Source organism: Hydra vulgaris, chromosome 04 (assembly GCF_038396675.1).
Source record: "Hydra vulgaris chromosome 04, alternate assembly HydraT2T_AEP".
NCBI lineage: Eukaryota > Metazoa > Cnidaria > Hydrozoa > Anthoathecata > Hydridae > Hydra > Hydra vulgaris.
The window spans coordinates 20,875,001-20,888,368 of NC_088923.1; the positions used below are offsets into that span (position 1 = coordinate 20,875,001).

Genomic DNA, 13,368 nt, shown 5'->3' on the forward strand with positions numbered 1-13,368 from the left:
TTGCTTTCATTTAATTAAAGTAACATAAATGTAAACTTTAATTAAATGAAAGCAATCTTTTTTCCTTATTTCTCAATTTTGATATCAACTTACTTGCTATGAAATAACAATTGCTTTTTTTTACTTAAAGTTTATATTTCGCAAACCATAAATTTTTGAATAATTCGTTGGTTTTGTTTGTTTGTTTTTTATTATTTGTCATTTTTTCTTTTTCAAATATATTACTATTACTAATCACTCAAAAAAAAAATTTGTAAAGTGATTTTCTATTAGTTTATATATATATATATATATATATATATATATATATATATATATATATATATATATATATATATATATATATATATATATATATATATATATATATGTATATATAATAAATTTAGTAAAATTATATATTATTATTACTATTATTATTATAGTTGTAGCCGTAAAATATATATATATATATATATAATATATATATATATATATATATATATAAATATATATATATATATATATATATATATATATATATATATATATATATATATATATATATATATATACATATATATATATATATATAAATATATATATATATATATATATATATATATATATATATATATATATATATATATATATATATATATATATATATATATATATATATATATATATATATATATATATATATATATACGAAAATAAATACCTCTTAAAAAATTATAAAAACAAATGACCAAATTAAACTATCCCCATTCCAAAGAAAATTATTTCATAATTACTTTCTGTAACTTCCCTTTAACAAAAAAATATAGTAATTAAAAATTTTTTATAATAATTTATAACTTCCTGTAAAATATTTTTTTCTATAAATTGAATTTTTTTTGAGATTTAGTAACTCTTCCTGATGATCCAGCAATGGTGAAACTTCAAGTCGAAGATAAAAGTTAGATAAGTGTTTTTTACTAATTTATATATATATATATATATATATATATATATTATATATATATATATATATATATATATATATATATATATATATATATATATATATATATATATATATATATATATATATATATATATATATATATATATATTATAAATATATATATATGTTTCAGATTCAACCAAAACTGCGTCAGTTTTTAAATACAAATAGACACTGCATATTCAAGGTGTGGTCTTATAACCACTTTATATAATTTATACAATTTTTCATCAATGATGGTGAATGTCTTTTTTAGCATACCTAAAATTTGTAAATATTTCGAGACAACTAATTGAATATGTGTCATTTAGGAGTCATTTTTAACCTCCACTTGAGGTTTAAAATGACTCCTAAATCGCGTTCTTTAGAAGAGTTTCTTAGGCTTTCATTTATAGCTTGGATATTTTGCAAAAAGTAACTATACATAGGATTGGTTTTACCATAATGGATAACACAGCATTTTGAAATATTTAATTTAAGTACCCAAGTGTTTGACCACTCGTATATCAAGCGTAGACGATACAGCAGATCAACGAAATTAGTCTGCAATAAAGTTTTAGTAAAAAGTTTAGTATCGTCGGCAAATATTTCAGAAGTTTCAGTAAGTTGGGCAAGATCGCTTGTAAAAAGAATAAAGAGGAGCGGGCCGAGAACAGAACCTTGAAGAACTAAAAAGGAATTAATCCATTGTAGTAGTTAGCCGTTTATTCCGAATGATTTAATTTTAACATAAGTCTGTTGTGAGGTACGGAATCAAAAGCTTTAGCAAAGTCAAGGTAGATTAAATCTATAAATTGGTGCAATGCTAGGAAAAACGAAGTAATATCAAAAATCTCTATTAGATTGGTTACGCAGATTTATGGTGAAGGAAGCTATGTTGATTTGAAGAGAGCAGATTGTTATCGTTGGTGTGCTTTAAGATTTTGTTCTTTACAATTTTTTCAAAGATTTTGCACGCAACCGAGGTTAGTGAAATAAGTCGATAGTTTTCAGGAAGTAGTTTGTCTCCTTTTTTTATAGACCGGACTAATATTTGCTAATTTCCAGAGAGTTGGAACTATTCCAAAATTAAAAGATTCATAGAAGATTTTTGTAAGCGGAATTGCGAAGTTTTTGGCACATATTTTAAGTATTAAAGGGTGGAAGCTGTCAGGTCCCAAAGATTTGTAAAGGTTTAGATTGGTAAGTTCATTAATAATATCTGCAATAGAGAAATCCAAATTATTATTATAATTGTATTTAGGTTTAACTTCACTTTTATTTAACAATGGAAAATTTTCGAAGCTTTCAAGAGTAAACATAGAATTGAATTGAGAGTTCAGAAGTTCAAGTATATCAGGAAGAGTTTTAGTAATATTCCCTGAAACGTTTTTGAGAGAACGAATTTTATCTTTAATTTTTAGTTAGTTGTTAATGTATTTGTAGACGAGTTTTGGCTTGTTCTGAGATTTTGATATTATTTCTTTTCATGTAATATTTTTGCTTTATATATTTCAGCTTTAACGGAACAATTAAGACGATTGTAATTTGTTTTGAGATCTTTATTCTTCTATTAAGTTAAGCAGTTTTTAAGCCAAGCCAATTTTTTTGCTCTTATTAAGCTTTTAATATGTGGAGTAACCCAAGGATCATACTTTTTTATTTTTTAATCTTGGCGATAAAAATTTGTAAGCAGTACGATTTTAAGAAATGAATATATTGAACATTTGATCCGCATTTTTGTGTAGAAACAAAATATCCCAATCGATTGATGCAATAAAGTTTGATATTGAATTATAACCACCTTTGTTGAAGCTAAACAGTTGAGATTTGTATTTGGGTAACGGTTCTGAAACTAAGATTCTCCAAGTATTACTAAAGTGAACCTCAGTGTTATTACCTAATATAGCATTAGGAGACAAATTTAAAATAGAATTATTGATGTAGGTAAATAATAAGTCCGACATATTTTTTGAGGAACCATAAGATGTCTGGAAAGTAGTTAAATGTTCCAAAATTCATTCTCGTTAGAATTTTTTGGATTGAAAGATTTAATACCATTATTAGATCACTTCTTATTTGGGAGATTAAAATCACCAACGATCAAATAGTCATCGTAGGCAATAGTTGAAGGGGTATAGTTGAAGGAAAACTCGCAAAAGACATATATTATATATAGACATGTATTATATATATATTTAATTATAACTCTTTTGTAACCTTTTTTTTCCTGACACTACGCTACGGTGGTGGCTGTTAAGTCTAGCTAAAATGACAGTTGAGCTACTTTTAAATGTAAAGATGTTTAAAAAGCCTGTCAAAGCCTAATAATTACTACGGCAAAAACAGACAACATGATACTCCTTTGGTTGTAAAGGATACATAAACTCAAAAGGCTCAAAAACTTTTACTGAATCGCCTGCATATTTTGAAACCCTATACAGACTCAGAATAGGCAGAAATTCGCGCAATCTGATTCGCTGATTTTGAAAGAGAGGCTTTTGCGCGTATGTTTAAATCAGAACCAATGTCAAAAAACGTTTAAATAATAAAAGTGAATTTGAGTAACTTCATATAAAACCAAATAATAATAGCAAAAAAAAATATGATTTTTCTATCCAATTTTGTGAAATATAGTACAAATACTTATACAAACCCTCACAACTCAAACATCCGTGATTTTCAGAATTTTTTCTTAAAAATAAAGATTTGAAAAAATTAGTTTGTTTTTCTAATTGTTTTTATAATTCTAAGATATAAAAAAGACAACCATTGTAACAAACTATTAACCAGATGGTGAAACTTGACTATGCTGTGATTCTCATACGATAGATTTTTTAAAACAGTTTTAAAATTTACCTACTAATATCAATAGACTATTATTAACTTGGTATAATTTTTTTTCAAATTAAGTTCCCATTTATTCAATCATTTAGCAAGAAAAGTATTTTGAAAAAATAACCTAATTTCTTTTTAGAACTTTACACTTATTACTCCCATATATAAATTATATACAACACTAAAAAAGTTTGAGAATATTGCTTATTGGTTGTTATAGCTAGCCCAGATGATTTGCAACACTCTTAAATTAAAAGCAATTGTAAGCAAGAGCGAATTTAGATATCTTTTGGTAATGTATAGTAATAAAAGATCACAAAGCATTGCAGCATAATAAGCTATTAGAAAAAATCTATAACCTGATGTCCACAAGTGTGTTTTGATATAGTAAACTGATTACCAAAAGCAATAAATCTCAACTTAGCACACCTTTATGAAAAACTAAGTGTAAAAAGGTAGAAACAAGAAAGATTGCCAACATGCAAGTTCATGTTGTTGTTTATTTCAATTTCAAAACTCAATACATGTTTGTTGATAAATAGCTTTTAACCTGAACAAAATACTTGTTATTGTATTCTATAATTAATATAAAATGTGTATCCTTTAATAGCAACTGATGGTAAATAATATTAAATAAAGCAGCAAACTTTGATAAATTTTATATATTTATAATGCTAATAATTTATTTTACATTATATATTCCAGAAAAAAAAGAAAATGTCTGCTCTAAAAAAATTAGAAAAAAAATCTTAAATAAAATGTACTTCATATTTACAATTTTTATTCATAGTTTTATTATGCAATTTTTAATATAACCAATAAAAACAAGTGTTCTTTTTTTAAATTTCTGTGAATATCTCTTGTTTATTAATATAAAAACAGAGATGTGTTATGTTTTATTTTGATGTAATATTAATAACTTTTTTTTAAAACTTGCTACTTCAAATGTAAAAGCTAATTTTGATGAAGTTATTTTTATTACAAAAATTGCCACAATTCACCTTTATTTGGTTAAATTTTTTGACTTTAATACTCAGTAAAGTTTTAATGTTCAGTGAAAAAACAAATATCACTTTTTTTGTTAAATTTTCCAATAGATTTTTATCCAATTTATTATTCAAATTATTTCCATTAGATTAATATCCAATTTTCATCCTATATAATATATATAAAGAAAAATATTGATGTACGCCTTATCAGCCTTCTCAAAATTTAGGTTGAACAGTAACTTCTTCAGGGTTCATAGATTTATATGGAACATGTAAGCTAGTTTGGCAAAACATCTGTAAAAATTTTCTTTTTCCAAAATTTTAAATGTTAAACTGTTTATAATTAACAAGTTGGTATAAAGATGCAGTAACGAGCTTAGAACAACCTCTACCTCAGCTTAAAATTTAAACTTTTCATATTATAAGTACTTTACCAGAAGTCTGGTGCAATTGCATATAAACTTTGTATCGAGTATGCTTTATAAAACACGGACATTATATTTGATGAGAAACACATTTAGAAATCTTGCAAAATTGCACACATGCAAATTCAAGTGAAATATTTCAAGAGTTTATACATACAAAACACATTTTATAATAGCTTTTTTTTTGATAATTCTCTTTTCTTTTTTTTATTACTCTTTTTTCATTAAAACGATTGATTTTAACCACTTAGTTTAGTTTTTTAAATCTTTTTTTCTTTCAATTACTGCAATACAAAAATGCCACAATCATTTGCCATAATCTACTTTTATTTATGCCATAATCCACTTTTATTTGGTTAACTTATTTGACTTCAATACTTTTTCTTGCTTTTAATGTCAGTGTTTATATGAAACTGTACAAAAATTACTGTTCTGTAGACAAACATAAATATCACTTCTTTTGTTAAATTTTCAAACATTTTATAACTTAATGCAGCCTGCCAAAATTTTTATAAATTTAAAAAAAGTTTTTAATGGTTTAACACGATGTTTTATTAAAGTTACGTAATAAAAAAATATATCAGCCTCCTCCAAACTATGGTTGAAACAAAGCATGAAAACAAAATCTCCTCAGAGCTCATATATTGACATGGAACATGTAAGCTAGTTTTGCAATTAGTACAAATTTTCTATTTTAAAAAACTCTAATTTTCAACTCTTTATAATAAACATGTAAATCAGTTTATAAATAAAGTTCTTCACCAGTAGTCACGTAAAACTGCATATAAACTTTGTATGCTAAAGTGCTTCACTATTAGTATCGTACAACATACTTATATAAACTATGTATTTGAGAATGCTTTAAGGCCAAGGGCATATTTTAAGAGAAACACATTTGTAGATTTTTTCAAATTTACTTCAACACATTTTTTTTTCGTTTCTTAAAATTAACAATAGATAAAATCTTCATCACCAAGATAAACTTTATTAAAATTTTTACGAGTGAAAATTCTCTTGTACAAATAGATTTTGATACATTTTAAATACTCTGAAGAGTACTAAAAAAAAAAAAATTTCCTGTGTTAATAGTAACACATGACTTGTATTGATAAACTTAGTATATCATAACTTTGAAATTTATTTCAAAAATCTGTTTGTTTTGATTTTAATTATATTTTTCAACAAAATCGCACTTGCCTCTCTTTCAAAATCAGCGAATCAGATTGCTCATTTTTCTGCCTATTCTGAGCCTGTATAGGGTTTCAAAATATGCGGTCGGGGTAGTCGGTAAAATAACTGCAACCGGTAAAATAAGAACTTTTTTTCAAACCATAGCCTAATGGTTGTTAATTATGTCATATTTTATTTTCCATTTGCTGTTAATTTGTTTTTAAACGATATATTTTTAAGGACTTCAGTTTTATTGATTAATGCATTAAAACAATTATTGATTTAAATATATTGATTATAAGATTATTGAATTAAATATTCTTCTGAAATGGATAACCGATTTTTTACTTACGAGATCTAAAGTTTACGCATTTACCGGTTCGCAGTTCGCATTTTACCGACTGTCGGTGGTTTTTTTTAAAAGGCAAAAAATTAAATTTCATAATTTTAGCATCAAAATTTTGCGCAAAAAATTTAATAGCGTTTTAAGTAGATTAGAGTCGCTAATTACCGCATACAAGTAAGTAAAGAGTGACCACAAGACTTGGGCACACTTATCTTGAAGTTTTAAACCACGCCGAATTCGGTTCAGGGTCGTTAAAGCGAATAACGTTGAAGCAAAAAAGTTACTGGTTTCTATATTTCTATATTTCTATATTTTATATCTATTAAAAAAAAATTAAAAAAAAAAAAAAACTTATTTAGTATATACTTTGATATACTTAAAGTAGTAAAACTAATAATATAAAATTGTTGATAAAACATTAATTTAAATTATAATAAAAAGTTAATTTAATGCGTTTAAAATTAAAGATAAAAACCAGGCTGTTTTTTGTTTTTAAAAAAAGAATAAAGAAATTATTCGCTTTAAAATGTTTTCGCTTATAAACCTTTCGCATTAACCTTTCGCTTTTCGCTTTGTCGATGATTTATTGGAGTTGTGCGGTGTAATTAGAAAATACGGGATTTGGCAAAATAAAGTTAACTTATAAAAAACTTAATTAAACTCATGAGAGAAAGTTCAAATAGTGGATGGAATGGTTAGTTATGGTCGCCAGATCACCAGATTCATACTTTCATTCGAAAGAATGAATCTGGTGCTCTGAAGAGAAAAAAAATATTGAAACAGTATTCCTTAGTAAACAAAAAGGTGCTCTAAACAAGTATTTTAAAATATCCTGTGGTACAATCACAAATATCCATCAGTAAAATTATTACTATCACTGATAGTAATAATTTTACTGGTGGAGAAATTTCAAGTGGATCTTTATATCCAGTAGACAGCAAAGTTGTCAAACAATCTCTATAAAGTGAGCATAACATATTCTTGACTCAGGCTGTTACTAATGAAGAATTGTTACTAATGCCTCCACTGTAATTACTATTACTTATGTAGAACTTAAAAATACAGATGAAAAACTGTTGATAGTGTGACATTCTAACTACTGATAAAGTAAATTTGCGTGAATATATTGGAAAAAACAATAAAAAATGATAATAATGTAACTTTTGGTATTGTAGCTTCCAAGTATCAGGAACAAGTTGTTTAACAGCCATTAGGCAATCACCCTGGACTGTGGCCTGAATACCTTAGTGATCGCAATTGCTCAAGTTTTGTCAAATAAGGTCCTGTGCGTATTGAAAAGTTTTTCCCTCGAGATGAAAAAGATTCTTGAAAATTCACTGCTTATTACTACACTAAAGTTCTTCCTAATGTTGAAAAAGTGGCTAGACGTTTGTCGGTTTATTTAAAATCTAAAAATGCAGTGCTCTGTTTTTACCCGTCATTTTTAAATCTGAATCTTTTGCTTGCATCATTTTGCTAGTTAGGTTAATACGAAGGAGAATTTCATGCCAGACACCTAGTGAAACTAGGAAAGAAAAACTTTTCAATTTAATTCGAAATATTTCAGCAATCGGCAGGAAAATAATCACCACTAATTATTTTATATAATGCGTACTATATTTGGTAACGTAATGCTTTCACACTGTTTATGCGTGCTTCTTACTGAGTGTCTGAAAGTGACTTTAGAGTAAAATCTTATTTTTCAAGGCAATTTTTAAGAATATGCCATCGCTTTCTAATAAAAAAAGGTGTACAAATCCTGAATAAAAACGAAAAAAAAAAAAAACTCAAATTATGACAAACACAGGGAACAAAAAAAGCCAAAGGGCCTAGACTAGAAATTCTTGCTTGAATACCAGAATCGCAACCATTCATGTTTGTTCGATTAAGCAAACCTTGACCTCGACATTTCTGCGTGTTTAATCCTAGTTTCTTTAATTCATTTAAAATATTTGTCACATGAGCTCCTGTTTAGCAGTCTACAGGTAAAAACGAAATGAAATGTTCCTTTATGGCAATTTCTGGTTCTATCTGAACAAAACGAATAGTCAGCGACATTTGCTCAGTGTGAGACAGATCTAGAATAAAAGAAAATTATTTTTTTTTTTGTTCTGCATAAATCATTTCATTTTAAATATTTTTACCAAGTAACTGAAAAAAATTTGATTTGCCTGAAGTGCAAACCAGATTTAATTTTCTTCTGAAGTAAAGAAGACACAAATATTCCTTGCAGATTTTTGTGATAATGGCTATATCAGTTGCATTTCAGACTCGAAAGAGCTTGCAAAAGAATTAGACATGGAACCAGAGTTTATAAACACCCATTTCTTAAGACCATGTAAAAAAAAAAGGTTATTTTTTTACAAAAGTATTGATGACCCTATCCAAGATCCAAAAGAACGTTATCGAATAGAATTCTTCAATGTTATTAATGATGATATAGTTGTCATTGAAAGAAAAGTTTAATAAGTTTTAAACTTCTATTAAATGTGTCACTATTAAAATGTTTGAAAAGTAACAGGCTGCTGGATGTGTTTCCCATCTATGTGCGGCTCAGGATGTGTTTCCTAATCTATGTGTGGCTCTGGATGCATTTCCAAATCTATGTGACTCTGTGAATTATAGAAACTATGCCAAATACTATAGCCTCAGGAGAGTAAAGTTTTTCTAAACTTAAGCTGATTAAAACCTATTTAAGAATTACAATAAATCAAAATTGACTGTGCAGTCTTTAATTTCTATTGAATATGAAATTGACGGTAACATGAATTTAACAGAAATAATAAAAAAGTTAGCAGAAGTCTAAGTTCGGATAGTTTCTTTCAATCACTAAAATGTGTCTGTCACTGTGGACCAGAGTGACCGCCAGTTTGAGGTGTTCCCCAGGTCTAATTTTTTTTTTGCAATAGCTAGATATACATTAGTAGACACCATTTATAACATTTAGAACTTCTGGGGTGTTGGAATTTTCGAAAAAAAAATGAGACAAAAAAATCAAAAAATAGCTATACTTATCACTGTGGACCTGAGTGACCACCAGATTAAAATGTTCCCTAGGTCTGATTTTTTTTTTCAATAGTTGGGTATACACTATTTCTAACATTTTGGGAAGACACTATTTATAACATTTTGGGAAGACACTATTTATAACATTTAAAACTTCTAGGGTGTTAAAAAAAATTGAAAAAAAAAAATTTAAAAATAGGTGTAACTTATCCTATACAAATAAAAGCACAAAGTAAAAAAGCTTTATGTTAACTAGTTATAATATAAGTCTAAATCTATAAATAATATACTTTACAATATATACTTGAAATTATAAACATTAAATTAAATTATATAATTATTCAGTTTATTTAATGTTTTTTGATGCAAACTCGACAACACTGGATTTTAGTCGTTTTGCATAATCTATATGGTTAACTCTTCGTTTGTATCTATTCCATGTTTTTTTGAATTCATGATGAATAGCTTCTTCTGTTTGCTCACAGTAAACTCCTAGGCCACAGTCAGTAGAATGAAGAAAAGGAAGTATATGACATACTGCTATGTGAACTTTCCATGTAACACTGAGCTTGATACCCTCAAATGTGGCATGCACGTATTCAATCAAATCTGCATAGGACTTTTTAAACTCCAGAACAGCAGTGCTGATGTTATCCCCTGCTACCATACCAAATGCTTCTGCTTGAAGGCATTTAAACTTTCTAACACAGTTTACTATTGGTAGTAAGTCATATTTTCCATTGTTTATAATATCTCTTTCAAGTATATCCACCAACTTCAGGAACTTGCTTGCATTGTTTCCATCAAACCCTATGCCTTGGTATCCTCGAAACATGATGTAGTTTGATTGTAACCACTTCTCAAACAAAGGCCATACACTAACTAGAAGTACTGCAAGTTTATTTACTATTCCCATTAGAACATGGAGCTCAGGAACAGGAACCAACTCTTCGAGAAGAGTTTCAGGATCTTCCTCTTTGTACAAAAGTCTTGGATTTGTAACATTTTTAAAATGTGACATTTTTGACTTCTTCTTTCCGTCAAGGGTAAAGTTGTTATAATGATCATCCAATGACCTAAGTGTTCGTTTAATTCCAGGCTCAAGAGTGCAGGATCCCTCACAATATAAACAACTGTATTTCCCAGCATGACTACTAATTCCAAACACTGAATTTGCACATTTTAGATCAAATGCAACGTAAAACTTTACATCGTTTAAATTCAGGGGCTCAATAAGCTTCCAAAGATTATCGATAGCTTCAGAAACCCCCTCAACAATTGCTATAAGAAAGGATCTTTTTACTCCAGCATCATCTAGCTCTGAATCTGAAGAAGTTTTTTCCAGGGGATTAAACACATTTACAGTAACTTTAAGGAATCCCTGACCTGAATCCATAGCTATTCTCAATATGGAGTCATGTGGATCCATTCCTCTTTCTGTAATGACGTGCTGTATAAATGTAGATGTATCTTTTACATGAACCAATGTTCTAGTAATGGCTTCTTCTCCATCCATAAAACCTACTTCTTTAGAAGTGTAAAATTCATCTATACGGTTATGGAGAGCTTCAATTTTTTCAAAGATGTTCGCTTCAATACAGGTTTGAGTTCCCATACTAGATCTATATTTGGAACAAAAATTCTTTGTTTGATTTTTTGAAAGCTCAAGAGATTTAACCAACTCCATAACAGTACCAAAGGACACCTGTTTCAGCTCAATTCGGTCAGTTTTTTTGTCAGGAGTTCCAACCACAATGTTCAAAGGAGACCCTTGAGTAGCCAACTGAAACTTCTGTCCTCTACAAATATTTTCAGCTTCCATCTTGTGCTTAAGTATACCTGGCAACATACATAAATAAAATATGTTTATTATTTGGAATTTTAAATATGTATTTATATTAAAGAACAGCTTAATATACTTGCCTGAGGCTACCCGTTCTAAATATTTAGGTCCAAGCTGTTCTGCCGCTTCAATGAGATTGTTCACAGCTCTGCTCTCTGTACAGATATGAGCCACTCCTTGCACTAAATATTTTTGTTTGAAAACAAATGAAAAAAATTTTTAATTAACTAAATATTTTATTAAGTACAATAAATTTTGTTATGCGAAGCATTATATATATGAAGCATTATATATATGAAAAAATAAAACAACAATAATAAAAAAATTCTAACCTACAAAGCCAAAGCATGTTGAACATAGTCTGGAAGACTTTGCATGTTCAGAATCATTAGAAGCACTGATTTCATCAACAATGTCTTTGATATTTGATGATCTTCTAAGATGCAATCTATCAATCTAAAATAATGGAAAAAATATTGATCAGTAAGTGATATTATTTTAGCATACTAAATGGTATTTTACTATACACTATGTAAGTTTAACTATATATACTATATAATTAAATTCTAAGCTTACACTGTAAACAGTAAATAAATAGTTAATAAATAAATAGTAATTAGTTGTTTATCTTATACAACCTTATATACATGTTTTGTATAACTAATATTTATATACTACAATGTAGTATATATGTAGTATGTATGTAGTATGTATGTAGTCTACATACATACATATTATACTCAAATACTTCCATGCATGTCATACTTAAACTAAGTATATGTATATACATATACTAATCGTGCTGTATATATAATATATAAAGTTAAATACATTTTAAGTCTACGCATACAATAGAAAAACTGAAAGTTTTTTTAATAACACATGTATTATTTTTTAATACATGTATATGTATTAATAACATGTACTAAGTAAATGTTGTAGTAACATGTATTAAAAAAAAAATCTGTTCTATATTTTTAGTTAAGAAACTGTGTGATTGTAAATATAACAAAGTATTAACTAGAAATTAATAATAATTATTATACATAAAAAAACAGATTAACATGAATTTTACCTTGGATATCTTCACTATCCAGTTCCCTAGGTACCGTCAACCGGGGTGACTTCGGACAATTTTCGAAGAAAATATTAAATTGTTTCATTAAAATCAATACAAAATGGAAATATTTTTGTTGAACGTACCACTGTAATTATAAAGAACATGAAGAAATTTTGGCTTTCAGCTTTCCAATATTTTATTAGCATTAAAAAACGGTCTAAAAATCAAAAAATCAAAATCGGGAAATGGGGTGACTCCGGACACTTGAAGCTTGAGATTTTAAAAGTTGAAATTTCAACAACAAGAATTTTAAAATGAATGTATAACTATGTAAAAAAGCTGCTTAATTAAAAAAAATTTTATTTCGAAAAACAAAACAAAAAACAACAACTATTGATAAACTATTTCAAATGTACATATAGTTACTGATACAACTAGAATGATTAATTAACTACAATGAAGAATCAATTGCTAATCTTTCTCATTTTGTTTAAATTATTGACAACTGTAAAAGTAAATCATATTAAAATCATTGTCTTTTAAAAAATTCAAAAAATAGTTATAGTTTTGGGCATACAATGCAATCAGTCGACATGGCATTTTCCAAACACTTTGAATGGTACCAACGACCACAACGTTCACAACCACTCCAATCAATTAAAACTTCCTCTTCTTCTTCACTAATTTCAACGCTTTCTTCATTATCTTCTTTTCCACAGATGAA

General features: G+C 27.3%; 1 protein-coding gene across 3 annotated transcripts; it reads right to left on the bottom strand.

Annotated features, from left to right (window-relative positions):
• Window positions 1-9,974: 9,974 nt before the first annotated feature.
• Window positions 9,975-12,978, bottom strand: LOC136079643 (uncharacterized). 3 transcript variants are annotated; one of them, XM_065795748.1, is made up of 4 exons: window positions 12,660-12,978; window positions 11,917-12,040; window positions 11,665-11,766; window positions 9,975-11,580 (listed from the first exon to the last, which is right to left on the bottom strand). In XM_065795748.1, the coding sequence occupies exon 4, from the start codon at window positions 11,561-11,563 to the stop codon at window positions 10,088-10,090; it is 1,476 nt and encodes a 491-aa protein (XP_065651820.1). In that variant the 5' UTR covers window positions 11,564-11,580; window positions 11,665-11,766; window positions 11,917-12,040; window positions 12,660-12,978; the 3' UTR covers window positions 9,975-10,087. The 3 variants fall into 3 exon arrangements, with proteins under 3 accessions (XP_065651820.1, XP_065651818.1, XP_065651819.1); XM_065795746.1 differs by having other exon boundaries at window positions 9,975-11,766; XM_065795747.1 differs by lacking the exon at window positions 12,660-12,978 and having other exon boundaries at window positions 9,975-11,766; window positions 11,917-12,082.
• Window positions 12,979-13,368: the final 390 nt, after the last annotated feature.